This window comes from Chelonoidis abingdonii, chromosome 5, assembly GCF_003597395.2.
Source record: "Chelonoidis abingdonii isolate Lonesome George chromosome 5, CheloAbing_2.0, whole genome shotgun sequence".
NCBI classification, from domain to species: domain Eukaryota; kingdom Metazoa; phylum Chordata; order Testudines; family Testudinidae; genus Chelonoidis; species Chelonoidis abingdonii.
Window position 1 is genome coordinate 32,133,994 of NC_133773.1, and position 21,035 is coordinate 32,155,028.

Here is a 21,035-nt window from a genome sequence, read left to right on the forward strand (position 1 = left end):
ACCATTATCCAAAAGAGCCACGGTAGTATGAATTCATTGTTTAATTTACTATAGCACTATATTCATATTTAAATAGCATGATAGAGAAATATATATAGTTTATTATATACAGTTCTCACAGCAAAATGACTGTTTTACTACGTTGTTAACCAATTGTAGGTGATAAAAGCATCCTGATTGGTTAATAATTAAATCACAGTGTGTTTTAATATCTAGTGCTGCAAAGAGCCACAGGATAAACATTAAAGAGCCACTTGCGAGCCTTAGTATCACCGTTCTTGTCATTTCTAACACTCTTCAGCAACATAGCATTTAGTTACCATGTTTCTTCATACAAACCCCTTAAGTCATTTAATGCTTCCTCTAGTATCAGTTGATCACATCCTTCCTTTTATTTGGCAAGTGTATACACAAAGCACTTTGACAACATATTGACCAAAATGACACTTGATACTTGTAAAGCGTCATGCGTTATTTTGGTCCTTTGTCCCAAAATTAATGGTAACAGATTGAGTAACTGCATCTTAAAAAGGAAATAAAAAGGCGAAGAACATCAGACTGTCTAACATGCTCTCATCCAGTCACTTTTGGAACTCACCAGCTAACCTTTAGTTACTAGTTTATATGTTTTCATACCTTAGAACGATAAAAATATAAAGCTGAATTTGCTAAGTCCAGTATCTCTTCATTTAGTCTTTTTTCAAGTTTCTTCATCTCTTCAAAGCAATTATATTGAATGGAAATGGAGCTAAAGTTAGACCAAATCTTCCTTCCATGGCTGGTTTTGTAGCATTCTCAGGATACAAAAAGGTGAAATTTTGCATGAGATTTACAAACATCAAGAACAGCTCCATTTTTGCCAGCTGCTCTCCCATGCACACACGTTTACCTAAACAGAGGTTAGAAAGGTAAATATTACTGATTCTTATACTGTTGACTCATTCAAATACAGCCCTACAATTTCCCTACAACCTTGTTCCAAGCAGAGAACTGAACTTTCTAAAGTTGGGATTCAGAGTCTTGGTTTGCAGTTCACTTGGTTTCATTATTTAACATTAGAAGCACATACAGTCTTAACACTTTATGGCAGTAAAACCACTTCTATAGTATCACCTTATCCATCCTGGGGATGCTACTGGGAGAAGGTTGCACTTATTTAAACTGGCAGCTGGGTTTGGTAGGAACTAAATTACTGTATTTTGCAGGACACTCCCAAGAGGTTTAAAAACCCCCATAAAAAGCTTAAGTAATCAGCGTGCACCATTTACATTCAACTTTTATTCTATTTTCAACAATGAATATTATTTTCTATGACAAAATAAGAAAATGGCAAATGCCAAAGGCTTTTTGGAAGCGCAACTCTCACCCCAAACTTTAAACAAAAAAGCCCATTCCAGCTGTATCTAGATATTTTACCAATTCCGAAAGGAATGAACATTTCTCTTTTGATTAGCTGGCCATTTTCATCCAGAAATCTTGTTGGTTGGAAGTCATCTGGTCTCTCCCATATATTTGGATCTCTGTGCACTGACCATAAGTTGGGCACAATCACACTGCCTTTAGGAATAGTATATCCCCGTAGCACTTCAAAACAAAAACCAGAGACAGAAGATTTGACAGGTGTTAAGAGCAAACATGAGAGATTTCGCGCTTAACAGAAGAGAGACTATAGTAATTAAACAATAGCTCAGATCCTCAGCTATGGACAACGAACATCCACCACATCTCAGGACAGAGGACGGAAGTCTGGGTGCAAAGATGGTCCTCGTGCTCCCCTGATTCTGGGCTGGCTGTGTGCCAGCTTAGTCTCTCTGCACAACTTAGAGCAGCCAGAAGTATACTAAATTATGCTAACAGTCAGGGATCAACAGGGTGTGGGAAAGTCTCAGCCATGTTATGTTTCCAGAAAGTCTCACTCAATATGCCAGCAGAAGACGGTAAGATTGAACATTAGACATTGTCCCACTAAACGAACCCCTTACATTGGGATGATCCTCCCCTAACTAGCTAATGCTTATAACTAGAATTCACTAGTGATGCACTGCAAAGCAGACACTGCATGATATGTGTGAATCCCTTCAGTTTACTAAGATCATTTACCATTATCTAGAATAGCAGAGACATTTCAGATCTTCTACTGTTGCAACTATTAAACTGACCCAAAAAGTTTCACAGGAATACAGACAGGACCAGGCCTATACTGCCAGCATTTTGAACACAGGACTTTCTCAAAATGTATTCCACTTCAACAATATTCCCCTGCCCACAAACATCTATCCATTCCAAAACCTTGTCCTCTTCCCCAGGTCCATTAATTCCATTTTCCCTTCTCCATCCTCACACCCATAATCCTTCCCAATCTCCAGTCTAATAAGTCTTGGACTATCATGTTTCCCCTTTCTAGTTCCTGGTAATTCACTGAGGCTCCTCTAGTTGGCAGCTGTTTATCAGAGCTGGCAGGCCATCCCACAAACTCTGATTGCAACCAGCAATTTGTCCTGCAGTCTGTCTGCAAGCTATTTGACTGCGTGGGGATGATGTCCCCTCTGATGTCCAGCTCAGTGGTCAGTTGGATTTGTGCTGGAGGTGTCAGAGCTCCAGGCCAGAGCACCCAGTGTCAGCTCCAAAGACCTGAGAGGAGGGCAAACATTGGCAAGAAGAGGGTCTGCCTGTAGCAGCTACAGGAATCCCACTCAAAGCAGCAGTGGCTTGGCACCAGCTCTCCTCCTCCACATACACTGTTGCACAGTCTATGAGAAGGATGTGGTAAAGGGAACTAGTTCATCTCTCCATGACCACCTTGAGGCACTGTGACAGGATGAAAGGAGGGAATTCTCCTTGAAGCAGCTATCACTACTGTAGCAGGTGTTGAAAAATTTAAAGAAGGATATGCTTTTGGGTGGCTTGCAAGATGTTTTTTTGCTACCACCCACCCAGGTTAATCAATTCCTGTCTACCGCTATCACACCTCTGGCAATAGGGACCAGCAACAGGACTTTGGGAGAGGGTGAGACTGTTTTCCGTAGAAATAAAAATCAGCAGCACATTCCTTTCCAGCTTAGCAATCCGCTTACATCATGTTAATATTTTCAAGGCTCTTTGTGCCAGGAAAAGGGCTAGAGACTTTTTTGTTTTTGTAAAATGAAAGCTGAGATTCTCTTTACTGTTCCCAAAGGCTGAGTCTATCAACAAAGGCTCACACAATTCCTGTTCATCAACAGATAAGACTCTAATTATGAAATACTTGGGCATCTTCAGTTAACCACTTTGGATGATCGGATAAACATTCCTAGCCCTTCTGTCTAAAGAGATGGCACTTTACACACTCAAGTTACATCTGTACCTGCATAACTGCAATCTTCATAAAGTTCTCACCACCTGTCCCATCAGACATTTCAGCCACAAAATGTAAAAAAAACCCAAAACCCCCAAAACCAAACAAACCTACAAACACTTACCAGCAGTTGCTGAGGCCATTCGAGGAACAGAAAGAGGAACAACCACAGTCATTCTCTGGACCTCCATGATGGTCGCCTCTGTGAAGGGCATATGAGCCTTGTCAGTGAGAGAAGGAGCTCTGTCACGCCCAATGACCACTTCAATTTCTGTATGAACCTTTTCTATGCAAAAGAAGGGAGGAGTAAAAAGAAAGATGAAAATTAGGAGCAAAGGCACTGACACACTTTCAGATTTACATTACACTCAATCATGATACAGTTGAGGAAAACTGAGTACTGATAATAGGATGGCTAAAGACTTTCACTTCTGGGCAGCCAAGTGCATAGGAGTTTTCTAATGACAGTTTAGAGGTTGCTGGTCCTTTAAAGAGAGTCTGTGCTCAGACTACCCACAAGGAGCTAAATTAGAGGCCATCTGGCTAATGAACACCTGGGCCAATAAAAGATCATCAGAGCTCAGTTACAGGTAGATGCTCACAGTGAGAGAACCTCTCCCAAAGGAAAGGAGCTTCCAGGACTGAGAACCACAGGCCCCCAGGAGGAGGGGTGTGCAATCCTTGAGACTAGGGAAAGAGCCCTTTTAAACTCCAAAATCATCTGGAACTAAACTACAACCCCAGGAAGGGAATTGCATCTTATACCCGTGTGGACTGCGTGAGGTCTTAAATGGCCCTCAGAGAAATGAAACCAAGGCAGGGAGTGCCTGCAGAGCCACACTAGCTCAGCAGAGTGCTCCAGGGTAGGCATGCCCCATGAAAACTGGTACCAAAAGTGGGATTCTGAAACTCCTTCTTCCCTGACCCTCCTATCAAGGAGGGATGACCAGGCACAGACACCTTCCTTAGCTGCAAGATGATTACCTTCATTTACTGCATATGGAGGGGCAGCCATGGCTGTTGGGGTTCCAGCTCCAGTATACGAGTACCTGAGTAGCAACAGTAGCCCTCTCAGATACACAGCAGACCTCTGTAGTAATGGACTGGGGTTCTACTTCATTAAATCCAAAAATTAACTTGAACTAAAGTCTCTCCCTTTGGGCCTGCGATTCTCAGTCCTGGCCTCTCTGGCACTCTACTTGGCTCAGGGATTGCACAGCCTTCCTCAGAGTGGTGGAATAATGGTTTAACAAAACACAACACCCATTACCGGTACACAAAAATCTCATCAGCCACACTGTTGGAAAGAGTTTCTACACACTCTTTCCTCCTTGCCCCATCTCACCCAAGCTACCAAAGGATAAATGAAAGCTGACCCTCTATTCTATCCTACCCTGTCATGTATATTAGACCCAAAGTAATGGAGGAAGGTGCAATCTCCTTCTTTCAACCTATTTATCATTGCATTGAGGGCTCATCATATAGTATTAAGTTCATTACAGCAGCATTCACTAGGTGCTTTCCACTCAGCTATGAAGATGGAGACCCTGCCCCAGAGAACTCTCAATCTAAAAAGACAAGCAAAAGATGAAGGGCAGGCCAGAGGGGAAAAATATCCAAACTGAATTGTTTGTTTGTTAAGTAATAGCTAATATTAGTTATCCACAGCTTCCCTGGAAACCCTGTGCCTGTAGTGGTTCTTCTGCTTGCCAGTTCTACCTTTCAGCATTAGACCTGCCACATCCTCAACAGCGATTTAAGGTTAATTATCTGCTCAGTCAGCATAAGAAAAAGTTCTTGGTATTACCACAAAGGCAGGGAAAGGGATTCAGCAATCATCACTTGCTAAACAGACATATGTTGCCACCTATGGATTTGCTAAGGAAATTTCTACTCAAATGAGGAACACAAAGTAAACTAACTTCTTTACAGTGATGACAGTGGCTTACCATTTGCCTGTTTAAAATACCAGGGATGCTTTTCACATCGATAGATTCTGATCCTTGAACTAGTGCCTGGCATGTCCGGAGTGGTTCAATGGAAAACACTTTTCAAGGGGCAGAAAATAATTTTATTCTGGAGGATGAGTCATCTCAGGGTTGTTCACTTGTCTACACACACACACTAGGTCACCAAAGTGTTGTATCCCCAAGATGAAGTCTGTGGGATCCTGAAGAGATTTGTGGGACTGTTATAAAACTACCTAGATGCTTTGCTGTTTGCATGGCTGACGCAAGGTGCAAGATTTCTTGATTTTTTAGCTAATAGCATGTCTAGACTGCTACATTATATTTGCTTAGGGAAAAAAAAAAGCAGTAATTAAAAGTCCCTCAGATACTGGACAAATATACTTATCTGTGGAATTCAGATAGGGCTGGAGCCCAGTTAGTTTTGATCATGTATGTCTCTTTCCTTTCTCTGTCTCCCTCCTCCCCGTCTCTCCCTCTTTAGCTTCCACAAGGGCTAAAAGTGGAGCTCCTTCTTCCAGCAAATAGCAAGACCAACTCTTTCTTCTCACCTTGCCTCCCTTCTAGCCCAGCTTCCTCCTTAACAGGAAGAGTTTGCCCCCAACAAGTGCTAGTTCCATGAACTGCCTGACCAGGCTACTTCCTCACAAGAGCTGAAGAAGCCTCATGGCCAGGAAAAAGAGGTGGCACAGCAAGACTCCTAGGCACGCCAAATGAAAGCAGAGAAAAATATTATGATGCATAAAGTATAGGATGGCAGATCACACTGGTAAAGAGATAGTGCTGTTATATAATCAATGTTTCACACTCCCTTAGAATACTACACTCAGTTCTGGTCACCTCATCTGAAAACAGCAGAAAGAGATGGGGTTCAAAGACAAGTGACAAAAATGGTTCAAATCAACAGCAAAAAGGAGAAAAATTACTAGCATGCGTAAGTGGAGAAAGAGGCTAAAGACACAAAACTCACAAACACCTTCTAAACCCCAACCCATGAAGTGGATTTTAAAATGTTTTTCATTCATATTACTACTCTGTTAGCCAAAGTGGTAAAAATACTCCAATTCCTAGTAGAGAGACAAAGTTGAGTGAGTAAATATCTTTTATTGGACAGATTTCTGTTGGTGAAAGAGAGACGCTTTCATGAGGCACTGCTGCTGATCCCTGTCGTACCCCTTCTCCTGCATTCCCTGAGCAACCTGCTTGCAGATGTTCACATTTTTACAGCTGGTCTGTAGCTGTGCCGGCACAGTCTTTTCTCCCCACAGACCCAAGAGATCCAATATCTTCTGTTTACTCCAGGACAAAGCATCTCTAGAACATGCAGCCGACATGGTCAACGGGGAGTTGCACACAACAGTGGAGAACTGCTAGATATGCTCCCCAACTTCCAAGCTGGACAATCAGGAAAAAGGTGTTTAAACATTTTGTAGGGCTTTAAGAAGGCAATTTCCAGTCCCTGTGAGCCCTCGGCAGTGGAGTTTCAGAGTTGCGACCAGAGCAGTCAGTAATAGGCATTATGGGACAGCTGCTGGAGGACTATTAAGGTCAACATAGGTAACCCAATGGCTTGGGTGAGCCCTGGGCCATCCTGTTTTTACTTTAAGAAGTATGGTCACCCTAGAAAAGAGTTTGTCCCTAGGTGACAGAGTTTGGCTGTTCCTGTTCCAATCTAACAGGCAACAAAATGGTGCTTTAAATTAGCACTGAGTGAACTCATTTATCTCCAGAATGCTGAACTGATGTCCTATTGCACAATCTTTGCCTGAAAAAGATTTGTGATTGAGTTTGGAGACTAAACTATTACCTTGACCTTTTCAAAGAGATTACTCTAGATTAGGAGGCACTGACAGAAGTGTTGTAGGCAGTACTCACTACAGCCACATCACAGTCCCTCATACTTGAAACCTTCCTTGTCTAGCAGACAGCAGCTCGGGCTGGAGCTCAGGCTCTGAAACCTATAGGGGGTGGTTCCTGGCCAAATCATCAATGTATCCAAGTTTGACATGTCAACTAGCTGCAATACTTGCCTTAGATGCATATCTAAAAAATTTAGGTGGCAAATGCACAGTATGGCAGGGATTGCGTGGGCAATGTTAATGCCATTTGGGGTACTCATGGTTGGGGTTTTTTTGGGGGGGGGAAGGCGCTTGTATTTGATAAAACTAGAATATTGAGGTGCTTAGCCCTTTAAGTTACTTATACCTATTTATAACTTTAATTTCAGATTAACACAATTTTGGGTTACTTGCCTGTCTGCCTTCCTGATAAAATACAGCACTCTATAAAAACAACAACAGTCTTGTAGTCCAGCATACAATAAATACGGATAGAAAAGTCTCATTTACCTTGTACTTCTGAGTGGAGAGACATATAGAGCAGACACCAGAGCAGTGTGTTGGTAGTGGTGTCAGTGCCTGCGATGAAGAGGTCACCAATGATAAAAAACAAGTAGTCTTCGTTAAAGCTGCTCTCACTGTTGCTCTCTCTCTCTTCTTCTACTTGGAGGAGATACATATCGATGAAGTCCCTGGGATTTTCTCTATCTAGAGTGTCCCTGTGCTGTGCAATTATTTTCTTTAGAAAAGCTGTGACATCAAACTCAATTTGTCTCAGTTCTCTGAAAGGGCCAAAGGGAAGATAATACAGCCAAGGACAAATATTGACCAGAAGTACATGGCTGTTTACACTTATCTCTAGTGCACGTGACATGAGACTTAGCATGGTTTTAAACTCAACGTCTTCATAGTCAAAGCGCCTGCCAAAGGCCATAGAACAGATAACATTGGACACAGAGTTGCTGATAATAGGAAAAGGGTTAAATGGATCTTTTCCATATCTTAGCATTTCTTCTTTCACATACTTCAGTTCTTCAATGATTTTCGGTTCCAGGCTATGCTTTCCTAATCCAAAATGACGAAGAGTTGAGTGAGAAAACTTCCTCTGTTGTCTCCATACTGGGCCATATGGTGCAAAAACAACACCTGGGGGAGGAGGGAGGAGAAGGGGAGAATCCCAAACTGAGCAGCTATATTCTCAAGGTGACATTTAATTCCCTCCCTCCCTCCTCCCCCAAAAAAGCCCAACCCTCACAACCAGATCAGGAACTTTCCAAAAAGGAAGAAGAGTCATGTGATCAAGGCACAGAACTAGGAGCCAGAGAAAGATGACTCTGTTCCAGCTCTAAGACTTCTTACATGGCCTTGGACAACTCTGTACCTCAGTTTCTCAATCTGTAAAATGGCTCTCTCAACAGGCTGAGTGTTTGAAATACGTTTTGAGATCCTCAGTTGGAAGGCACTATAGAACCATTATTGCTTACCATCTTGTAAGCATTTCACAGCAATGTCAAATTTTGGACATACGTTAGCAGTAACCCTTTAAACAAATGACCGCCACCCCCCCTTCAAAAAAGGAGGGGGACCTCCTACACAAATGCCATGAGCAAGATGGAGATAACCAAATATTCAAACACAGTTTGTTCTGCACTGTGACATTACAGGACAACTCTCTCCATGGTACACACCTTACAGTACTGTCTGTGTGCATGCAAATCCCATGAAAGAGAAAATTCAAGTTGACGCCTACATTTTTATGAAACAATTAGGCAACAGGATATAAAAGCTACAGACAGACTGGGAAGGTGACTATATATTTAAAACTTCTGGGTAAAAATGCTCTTGGATTTGTATCAGTGGGGAGTTTTCAAAACTTTCTTATTATGAAGTCTACCCTGAGTCAATTTTATATACTTTTTTGTTCATGGGCTTCTTTGGAGTCAACTATAATATTAATTTACATGCAAATAGATGCATCTTGTTGTGTTTGACAACAGACAATGTACACATTTACAGTACTAACTATATAAACAAAACAAAAAAAAACAGCTAGCTACAGTGACTCTCTCTGATAAGGTTTAGATTAATTTGGTTAACTTGGAAAAGTATTTTAAGCCATTAGAGCAAGAACCAATATTTTAGTGCTACTTATAGTGAACTCACATTATGTTTTTTTAGAAAGAGCAGCTTGTTTCACAAAAGCTACATGACAACCACGTCTCACCATTAATGTTAAGTTTCAAAGATCTTTTTTTAAAATTCATTGATTTGTGAAAGGCAGTTTGGTAAGAGCTTAATGCCAAATCTAACATATGGTCAGATATAGAACAAGAGAGAAACTCACTGACCAACAGAAATTGGTAACAGAAAGATGTGTGTTCTTGATACTGGATAGGCATCCACATTTTGATAAAAGGACCTAGTAGTCAAAACATGAAAATGAATTAACACTAAAATAAATCCAAAGTTATTTAAAAGAGTGGGTATAAATAATGTACAAAGGGTAGTATATGCCAAAGAGAATGTAAACTATTCAGGGTCAGGACAATCTAAGAGATATGGAAGGGCAAAATAAAGATTGGAATGTGTTCTTCATGATTAGATTTTCCTGACTGAATTATCTATTAAAGTGAGACTGTATTAGACTGAAAAATCTGAGTACATTGTTTAGTTCCAAAGGTCTTGAACAAATTGACTATTATGATCAGTCCTTGATTAAGAAGAAAGTCACTGTATTTTACCAACTGAGTGAACAGCTATTCAAATGAACCTCATTTTGTCTCCCTATAAATATGCTTTGAAGGACAGCTTCTCAGCAATACATTTTCTGTATAGAACACTTTTTTGTTTTTGTTGGTTTTCTTAGCTTGTCAGATTACCGACCCCAGGGCAGTGTTTCTACGTAGCAGCAGTAACATCAACTGGGACAAGTGAAAAATTAAGGCACATCTGATACTGAAATTGGACAAGAACATATTAATCATTCCAGTGAAACAGAACACTTCTATCTTGGCCTAAAGCAAGTACTACAACAAAACTGAACCACAATTCAGCACTACCTTTTCCTGTCTCCAGAAGGGGGAAGAGTAGTTTCAGGACATAAATTCCATCCACAGGAGAAGACAGTCTCATTATCTTTTAAGGGAGCAAACTCCCTTCAATTTACACATTAAAAGCTGAGCTGGCGAACCAAGACTGTCCCAATTTCATATTACAGTAGAACCTCAGAGTTAGGAACTGACCAGTCAACCATACATCTCATTTGGAACTGGAAGCATGCAATCAGGCAGCAGCATCAACAAAAACGTACTGTGTTACACGTAAGCTACTAAAAAAAAAAAAAAATGAAGTGAAAGCAGCATTTCTCTTCTACACAGTAAAATTTCAAAGCTGTATGAAGTCAATGTTCAGCTGTAAACTTTTGAAAGAACACCATAACATTTTGTTCAGAGTTACGAACAACCTCCATCCCCAAAGTGTTCATAACTCTGAGGTTCTACTGTAAAAATCTTTTCAGACATGGTTCCACAGAGAAGACTGTCATATGAGATCATCAAAATCATGGAAATCCCAGCTCATTTAAGAACACTGACAACTAGCTTACTATACGCAGAAACTAATAGAGATGGAGAAAGAGATTAAAAAGGAGAAAGAGCATTAGATTAGAGCAACAACGGAGATCAGAGAAGAAACCTGAAACTATTTTTAGCTGGCATTCAGCCAATGAAGAGGAGTAATCGGGCACTTTTATTAACAGAAGATCATTGGGGAAAAAAAAAGCAGCTAGGGAAAACAGCACTTGCTCTGTACATAAGCTGAGAGCGAAGCATACCCAGGAATGGGTATAAACAAGAAAGAATTTGAATAAGCCATAAAAGTGCATCAAGCAACGAGAATTAGACCAGGGCTTTGGAGCAGAGTCCGGAGCAGTGGAGCTGCAGGTTTTTGCCTGGAGCTGGACAGAAAATCTTGCAGGACAGAAAATCTTGACTGCTCCAGGCTCCCCCCCCCCCCCCATTTTCAATCCAAAATGAATGATATTTAGCAAAAAAGTCCTAAAGGTGCCAAAAAGTTTCAGATTGTATAACGATTGATATTAACATCTACTTTACCATTTTACATAATATGTCATAGTTATTCTCACTTTGGCCGAAATCAAGATTTAATGTACAGATACAAAATTTATAAATTTTTTTGGAGATGTGTTTTATTAAAGAATCAGATAATTGTCAGACATCCGGCAACATTGCAGACTGCTTCCACCCTTGTGCCAAGGTTAGGCGAGTATGTACTTGCATAGATAGATAAGTATGTGTTGATACTTCTTTTGTAAGGATTGATCAATGAGACACGCTGAGTGCTGCGATTATGGAAAAGTGTGATGCAAGATGTAACATTTAAGATATCACAGACAGATATATTGCAAAAGAAGTTTTTGTTTATTGATGTATTAAGATATTGCAAGAGATATTAACCACTTGACCTTATTTCTCAAACGGGCTCCCGTTACATTTGTTCATTTGTACATGCTCCTGTATCACTCTGGCGGACTTATTTTATATGTCACCTGTTCAACTGTCTTTTGGTAGAGTTGTTTGTAATTTTAAATTTACTGAAAAAGTCATGTGCAACAGGCATTTTATATATTACACACACACACACACACACACACACACACAGACAACATTTTTGCATAAATTAGGAGTGATTTTTGTGATATATCCAGACTGACTGGAAAATGTCCAACACAACTTTGAGGGTGAATTCTTAGGTCATTTTAAGAAAAAACGTTTTTGTGAACACATGTCCTAAAATTCTTCCTAAAGGAGCAACAGTCCCTTCAAGGAGATGATGAAAAGTGAATTTCTGATTAATATCTCAAAAAACACTTTAATATACAGTAATGAAATCATGTCTGTGTCTTAGCGTTAGTATGTGCTACCATATTACGTTATCCAAAACTATTTAAACCATACAGATCCCAAACTGGTAGCTGGTCATTTCTATTTCATATTTCAAAAAAGGGTTGTCATTGACTGCTTCTGCCTACGAGCGGTAATATGATGTTTCATAATAAGTTAATACATTTTGGTTATTATTTATTATTACGTTTAAAATGTATGGTTCCAAAGTTGAAAAATAAGTAAAATTATTTGTATCATTATAAGCATCTAAGCAGATTAACTGTTTGAGAAAACTGTTTAAAAATTTTAATTATACAACATAAATTAAGAGTACCATTTTAATGCATGTTTTAGCATTAAATCATATTCCAGGGTCATATCTGTTAAACAGTCAAAGATTTTAAAAAAATATTAAATAAAATTGGCCCAGTCCCCCTAGTTCACGATGCCTGTAGTTTAAATAATTTTATTTGAATGATGCTGTATGATAGAACATTGGAAATAAACTTTAACGGGAAGCTTATTTTCAAGCTTGTAACACAAAGCCTCATTATTTCCCAATAATTAGTGTTGTGGAACAGCGATAGCACATACTAACACTATGGCACATACAAAATTTCATTGATATATCTATATTAAAGCATTTTTGAGATTTTAATGAAAAACTTGGAAAATATTTTGAATATTTTTACTGTAAGTTTTCATAAGAAAAACTAACTTGCAATTTATCTGGCTGTTTGAAAACTCCTGGAGAAAAGATTTTTTGCAGAGCTTCATCTGAAAAGAAACCCAAAATTGAGCAAACAAAACTTGACTCATATTTGAAGTCCTCAAAGGTTACAGTCATTATGGATGCCAATACTTTCCATGAAGGGCTGATGGAAACGGTTTCCTTGAGTTCAACAGCACTCACTACCTTCATTAAAGAACAAAGGATTCCAAAAAATTGCAGGTGAATTGGGTCGGCACCTTGGAGTTTTGACAGGGCACAATGAGGTTCGTCATTTAGTTGTTAGCACAGCTGAGTCTGGTCACCAAGAGCTCAAGAAAGCTTTGGAGCAAAAATTGTGTTACCTGAAAATGGATGCAGCAACCCGTGGAAACAGAAATTTCCTTGCAATCGATGCTCAGTACTACGAAGAAGGAAAAGATAAAGCTGTGGTAAAAACCTTGGACATAATCAACACTGAAGGGTGTCACAATTCTTTGTACATGAAAAGTCAAGTAAAAGCTATTTTAGAAAAATTTGGGATCAGTGAAATGCCAGTGCTGAGCATCTGTGTTGACAATGCAGCAAACATGATGTGTGCTGTCAAAAATTTCAGGGAGGACAATGAAACCATTTCTGAGAACAGGGATGTGGACAGAACTGAAGCTATTTTGCCTGATGAAGGAACTAAAGGAATGGATGAAATCAAACTCAACATGGATGCTGCTGCATAATGGGTTAAAGACTCTAGCCTCATACTTCCAACATGGCCTCATGAGGACAATTCAAAAGTCCAACTGATGAGGTATGGTATTCACACTCTTCAGTTGGCAATCTGGGATGGACTGAACAAAGAACATGCGAAGAAATTTCTGGCAAAAATTCGGCAAGTCGTTGTCAAACTACGAACTCCAAGTATTCAAAGTGTTCTGCTTGGTCTACATGGGGTAACAATCATTGGATACTGTGACTTGCTGGGGTTCAACATTTGCAATGATTGATTGACTTCTCATTTTTCAATCTTACTGTGAACAAGTAGCTGCTGCTGGAACAAGAGAACCCAAGTTAACAAAAGCTGAATGGGATGAAGCGAAGAACCTGTGAGACCTCTTGGCAAAGCCAAACCAAACCACCGTGAATCTTCAAGCTGTCAACGTAACCCTGAGAGTTTTAATGAAGGAATGCCGAAAACTGTCAAAATTCTTGCAAGAAAATGATGGACAAATTGCAGAAGGAATTCTATCCTCCATGCAGAAACATGAAGAGAAGCTTTTTGACAATATTCATTTCCTTGCTAGAGTTTATGCTGACCTACAGTATCAGATTCTTCTTACCTCAAGGGAAATACCAAGGGCAAAAGAAGGGCTCCTTGATATTGCTCGACAATTTGAACAACACAATCTATTGCTACATTTGGACTCTGCGAAAGAGGTTGAAGAAGACGAAACACAACAAAAGGGGAATCAACAACTGAATTTGCAGTTTTGGAAAGTTCACATCCTTCAGAAATAGCAGGCTGTTCTCAAACTTCCGTCTCTACTCTGAACTTGTTTGAGCATCCATCCCTGAGACGTCTTCAGCCATCACGGGAAAATGGAGATAATTCAAGCATCAATTCTTCAGAAGATGACGACTTCGAAAAGAAATTGGATAAACAAGAAAGATGCCGGTGAGTTCCTGCAATTCATAAAATGTAATGAAGCATTATTTGAGAGAAACTTTCAGGAAGATTGTGAGGCAATGAAGTCTATTGGTAGGCTAAAAGTTAAGTCTCTTTTTGAGGCCGTTCACAGCGACCCACACCACATTCAGGATGCCTGTAGAATTGCTTTGAGCATGCCAACAACTCAAGCTAGTATAGCGTGACCGTTTTCGGCTTTAAAGTTAATTTTAAATGATTTGTGGCAGGCTATGAAAGACGACTTGATTGCTGCAATAATTTTTTACTGAATGAATTATGAATGATTTTAGTTTGTATCATTATTGATGACATTTAAATTGTTTTAAAAGTCTGAATAAAAATGTTTTCAAAATTACAGTATGCACTTTTTTATTTAGTTAAAAATTCATTTGAGTTGGCGCATGGTGCAGAGTTGGAGCAGACCTGGAACAGTCACTACTGATGCCAGAGTGGAACTGGAGAGGAGCAATTCAAAAACTGATTGCTCAAAATCCCTGAATTAGATGGTCTTATTAGGCTTCTAGGTTTATAATGCTAGAGCTCACACCATTGCTACCACTGTTGGAGTTATATCAGTGAGAATTTGGGGGTTTTTTGGCAGAAAACCTCCACATCTATAGACAAGGCATACCACTTATGACAGAAACTCTCCCACACAACCATTCAAGCACTATATATTTCTGAGTTAGCCAAGATGTCTTCCAACAACTACTACAACATGGAAGACCATACTTAATATTGCAATACTGGCACAAAGTCTGCTGAATTCCCATAAAACACAAATCTATGTATTTTAAATTATATCAACATGGCTTCTGGGTTTAATACAACTCCATTTCTGGATTTGTCACTACAAGAAGTTTTTAGACTAGATAATTAACTTGTTTATGGTTTCAGGAGTAAGTTTATCAACTTTATGTAAGATCAATTATATCAGTACATGAAAAAGTAGGAGAATTGTTACTTTTTGGTGGTATTTGTCTATGGGGAAATGCGCATTACAAAAAACAGTACATATATCATGTTTACTTTCCAGGCAATTTTCATCATGTATTTGTTTGTAAAATAAAAATTAACTCTTTATGACAATGTAAATAGGAAAAATACAGTCATTGCATTCAACTGAAAATGTAGACTCTTTTTTAAAAATGTGGATTAGATTAGAGGAGAAGCATGGAGAGTGGGGGGCATCAGTGATGATAATATGTTGAAAAGGATAAAGTAGTACAGGGATCACTGGTGCCCAATGAGAAAAAAAAAAAGTTATTTGGAGCTACTGGAATTACTAAATTGGTTTACTTTTTAGCAATTTTAGTTTTGGTTTTGTTTGCTCTGCTGAAAGCATGTACCCTACAAAGAATTGCATGTGACTATATCCTTTTCTGGATAACTCAAGTGAATGAGAGAAAGGAGAATGGATTGCACTAAAGAGAAAACAACTAAGCATTTCTTTACAGTGGGAGGCTATAGAGCCCAGAAGAAAAAGATAGTCAAATACACTGTTCTGAACGAAAAACAAACAAAAAAAAAATTATGGAGGAGTACTTGTGGCACCTTAGAGACTAAAATTTATTTGGGCATAAGCTTTCGTGGGCTAATACCCACTTCATCAGATTCATGCAGTGGAAAATACAGTAGGAAGACATATATACACACTGAGAACATGAAAAAATAGGTGTTGCCATACCAAATCTAATGAGACTAATCAATTAAGGTGGGCTATTATCAGCAGGAGAAAAAAATTTTTGTAAGGATAATCAGGATGGCCCATTTCATACAGTTGACAAGAAGGTGTGAGTAACAGTAGGGGAAAAATTAACATGGGGAAATAGTTTTTACTTTGTGTAATGACCCATCCATTCCCAGTCTTTATTTAAGCCTAATTTAATGGTGTCCAGTTTGCAAATTAATTCCAGTTCTGCAGTTTCTCGTTGGAGTCTGCATGCATCCGATGAAGTGGTTTTAGCCCACGAAAACTTATGCCCAAATAAATTTGTCAGTCTCTAAGGTGCACAAGTACTGCTTGTTCTTTTTGCTGATACAAACTAACACGGCTACCACTCTGAAAACTGTTCTGAATAGGGTATTCTCACTTGGAGAGTAGTAGTTTTCTTAACAATACAACATTAAAAACCAAGGATCAGTATTTTATCATTGATCCTGGGCCAGTACATGGAAAAGTTTTTTTAAAAAAAACAAACAATCACACCACACACCTGTATGTCCTGATTCCAAGCTCTGACAATGTTGTGAAACAACGGATCTTAAATCACATTACCAATTCCAACAGTCAACTTACTTACACTCACACATGCTGATGTGACAGCTATCACCTTGGCTGACAGCAGGGACTGAACTAAATCACCTCCAGTCTTAAAAGCATAAGTATCTACAGCTTGAGCCAAAGAGCCAAATTCTCTGGCTAGGAGCTGTAACATCCTCTGTGAATCAGGGGAACACAACACACACTGACCAGTGGGTTACACAAACAATTTTAGCCAATATTTCATACTCTGCTGGAATTAGAGATGAACACTGTGCCTATGCTATAGAAAGTGTGGAATGCAGAACTTTCAGAGAGCATAAAACACTGATTTCTAGCTCCACACTCTCTCAAGGAAAACAGAGGTAAGTACTTTACAGTGACCAGAATGATCACTAAAATCCAATAGTCCACTATTTGCCATAGTTAGAACTAAGTGCTGGGCTTCCAAATAAGGGGACCTACACCATAAGTTTCTGTAGAATTTAAGATTTCATTTTCAAAAATTCAACACACTTGGGGATGCTGTGGGCAGCTATCCCATAACAGAGCATAGTGTACTGCTGAGATATCTTTCCAAACATGAACTACAGACAAGCCAGTGTCACATTACCTGCTAGAGCCTGCAGACTTCAATTTCTTTGCTGCTACACAGAGCTTTTCAAAGCAGCTACAGAGTGAAATTCAGACATTCCCTGTACTACAACTCCCCTCTCCATCTCTGGAATTTAAATTGTTGTTGATATTCTATTTAAAATGCTTGCGTGCACTGGTTATAGTGCTGGCCCACTCTCTACCACCCTGATAAGGGGCCAGGCTAGCAAACAGTTGTCATCTTACCATAACCACCAAGCACATGCTTATTTTGCACTATATTGACTGACATGGCATGACTCATTCTTACCATAGAGTAGAAAAAATATCCCAGGATGCACTTTTGCATGTGGTGCTGATGCCCCTATCTTTGTATGTGCTCAGGGCACTCTGTGCCCTGTAGAATTATTTATTATGGGTTACCTTCCCAGACTTTCCAAAATACACCAGTTATCCTATTCAATTTATGTGTATGGTACCATTAATGAGCTATGGCCCAGCCTTGGTTTTGTAGCAGAAAAACTGCAGAGGACACAACTCAGACCTCATCTCACCTTATTGACAAAAAAAACCAACAACAGCTCTACCTGTAGGCCTTGTTTCCACTCGCATTTCTCATCAGCTTTCTCAACATTGCATAGCCACTGGTGCAGCTTCAGTGGCCAGAGCAATGGTGCGAATGCTAGGTCGGACTTGCTGCTTGTGCTTTTATCACCACCTTGTTTAACATTGCTCAGAGCAGCTCTGGATGATGTGGTGGTTAAAACAGAGGTTGCCGAAAGCTGCAAGAATACATTAATGCCCCACATTGCTGCCACAGGTGGAGCTGAGCTGTGGCAGTTTACTGGTGGAAAGCTAGAAGAAAAATGTGAGCATAGTGTACATGTGGGCTAACAGGATCAGTTAGTTTCATAACTGCTACTCAGAACTTGGTGCTACTCAGAATGGTCAAAGATCACGCCACTTTCAATCTGCTGCGGCTCAAGAAGGCTACACAGAGCAGCAGAGGCAGGCACTGAAGTTATTCATGAGAGGACCCAACAAACAGAGGCTGGGAGAGTGAAAGACACTCTCCATCCTAAACAGCAGCCAAGATTTTCCAGTTGATAGTTTTCCCTCAAGTATACATAGCAACCAGGAGGTCCAGAGAGGAGAAAAGATGCTACCACAGGCCTTAAGTGGTAGCATCCTTGCCCCAACCTTTCACATCTGGTTACTAGGAGTCCAGTGAATTTTTCAGCCCTGGTTCACAAGGCATCAGAACTTAAAGTCTGATAAAAGCAACAGCTAGTTAAGAATGCAGCAACTTGCTTTCCAGCCCACACAGCCATGTCACCTTGGGACTCTGCATATTTCACTGACTCCCTGTGAGATACAGATCAAATTCAAACTTCTGCCTTGACATTTAAAGCCCTCAGTGGGCCAGGTCTGGACTACCTCAGAGATCAAGAGCCACTAAATCTATTATACTCATTAGAAAAAATGAACACATCAATGGCTGAAATTCACAAAAGAGGGGGAAAAGCTGTCAGAAGCCAGCCCTCAGACATGGAGCTCCATGCTCTGGATTGGATGGCAGAACACACCACTGTTAGAACAAAATACAAAACACCTCCTTTATAAGCTAGAATTCCCAAAAGTAAGATGTGCCAAAGCCTAAGAATTCTAACACCTACTAACAGAAGGAGACAGACCCTGTGTCAGGAAACCACTTATTTATTGTACACTCAGATACCAGCATGATGAACACAGGACACACTAGATGACATTGGCCCCTCAGAATTATAGTGATATTTTGGTACTGATCTAGGACTAAATATATTAAGTCTTGGACACTAGACTAATAATACAAAACAATCCTGTTCTTCTTATTCATCCCCACTAAGGGCTTGTCTACAGTTTAAATGTTAGAGAGGCACAGCTGCACAGTTGCAGCCGTGCCACTGTAAAGCTTCCTTATGGAGTAAGTAATTCACCTCCCTGAGAGGCGGTAGCTACATCAACAGAAGAATTCTTCTGTTGACCTAGCACTGTCTACATGGGTACTTAGGTTGGTTTAACTATGGTGCCCAGAGGTGTGGATTTTTCACTCGACTACGGTAGTTCAACCAACCTAATTTTCTGATATAGACCAGGCCTAAACATAGCCAATTCCTATCCAACTTTTATCTACATAGGTCCTGACCCATGACTATTGTATCCAAACATCTTGAAAAAAGGTAATTAATTTACTATAATAGCTCCCTGTTACATACAGAAATACTGTTCTCCCAATTTTAAAGATGGGGAATAAAGAGAGAGAGAGTCTTGCCCAAGCCTTGCAGGAAGTCTGTGGTAGATCTGATAACTGAACCCAGATATACTGAAACCCAATCCAGTGACTTAGGGTTTGTCTCCACTTGAAACACTACACCAGCATTGCTATAGAGCTCATTGTAGACACTCACTACAGTGCTGAGGGGGGTTCTCCAGTCAGCTTAGTTAATCCACCTCCCCAACAGGCAGTAGGTAGGTCGAAAGAAGAATTCTTCCGTCGACCTAGCGCTGTCTACCCCAAGGGCTATTCCAACTTAACTACGTCACTCAGGGATGTGGATTTTTCACACCCCTGAGTGACGTAGCTGGGTTGACTCAACTTTTGAGTGTAGATGAGGCCTTTGCTACACCATCTTTCTACCCTGCACACAAGGCCTAAGACTCCTGGGAAAGGTAAGCAAGTCAATTCTTCAGGATACACCCTGACACATTTTGTCTCATGCTCCTTTGTACCTGCGTACATGGGGAAAGGGGGGGGGGGACAACAGCCACCAGTCAGTGGATATTGACCCCAGCCGCTATGGGACCTTTAATAATCTGACCCATGTCAATAAACTGGGGCCAGGAAATAAAGGCCAATCTCTTCCCAGCCCTGCTGCGTCTCAAGCCGTTTTTATTGTGAGTATAAGGAATCCAGCAGGCCACCCCTTAAGGCTCCATTGCCAGGGCGAGGGGCCTCCCTGTTTGGAGAGGTGAGGTTTGCCCCTTACCTGGCACCCTCTCCCACAAGGCCAGTTGGGAAAACCTGCCTGGAGAGAATGCTGCACCGGCTCAAAGGGAGCCACCTGGCCACATTTCCCTCCTGCAGGGACCCCCGTGCAATGCGGGGGAGCCACCCTTGGATCTGCCGCCCTGGCAGGACGGCGCCAGGACAGTGCCCGAGCCCAGCCGGGGGCTCACTCGGTTGCTCCCTCAGCGCCGGCGCTCACCCTTCTTCTTGGTAAGCATAGACACGATGGGGACGCTGGGCCGGTCGCTGAACACCTCGGCCTGGCTGACCAGCGCCTCCCGCACCGCCTCGAAGTCGCTGAGCACGATCATGGGGCGGCTGCCCACGAAGAGGCTGAAGACGCTGCCGTAGACCTCGGCCAGGCGGGTCAAGAGCAGGTGCGGGGAGAGCGGCCGGGAGCCCCCCTGCCCGGCCCGCCCGCCCAGCAGCCACCGCCTCCGCAGCGGGCCGGGCAGCAGCGCGAAGCCGAAGTTGCCCACCAGCGGCCAGGGGCTGGGGCCGGGCGGGAGCCCCCGGGGCGGGCGGCTCAGCAGCCAGCAGAGCCCTAGCAGAAGCCCGGCGGTCGCCAGCAGCGCGCAGAAGCCCGGGTCCCGCAGCGGCCAGGACCAGCCCGCCAGCCCCGCACAGGCCATCCGGCCCTGAGAGTGCAGCAGCCGCTACATCCCCGAAGCGCCGCTACAGCCACCCAGCGCCCGGCCC

General features: G+C 41.2%; 1 protein-coding gene across 1 annotated transcript; it reads right to left on the reverse strand.

Annotated features, from left to right (window-relative positions):
• Window positions 1-178: 178 nt before the first annotated feature.
• On the reverse strand, window positions 179-20,968 carry CYP2U1 (cytochrome P450 family 2 subfamily U member 1). The gene is made up of 5 exons (XM_032802250.2): window positions 20,536-20,968; window positions 7,650-8,285; window positions 3,459-3,620; window positions 1,417-1,584; window positions 179-889 (listed from the first exon to the last, which is right to left on the reverse strand). Exons 1-5 carry the CDS (start codon window positions 20,966-20,968, stop codon window positions 711-713), a joined length of 1,578 nt encoding a protein of 525 aa, XP_032658141.1. The 3' UTR covers window positions 179-710.
• Between the last annotated feature and the right edge of the window lie 67 nt (window positions 20,969-21,035).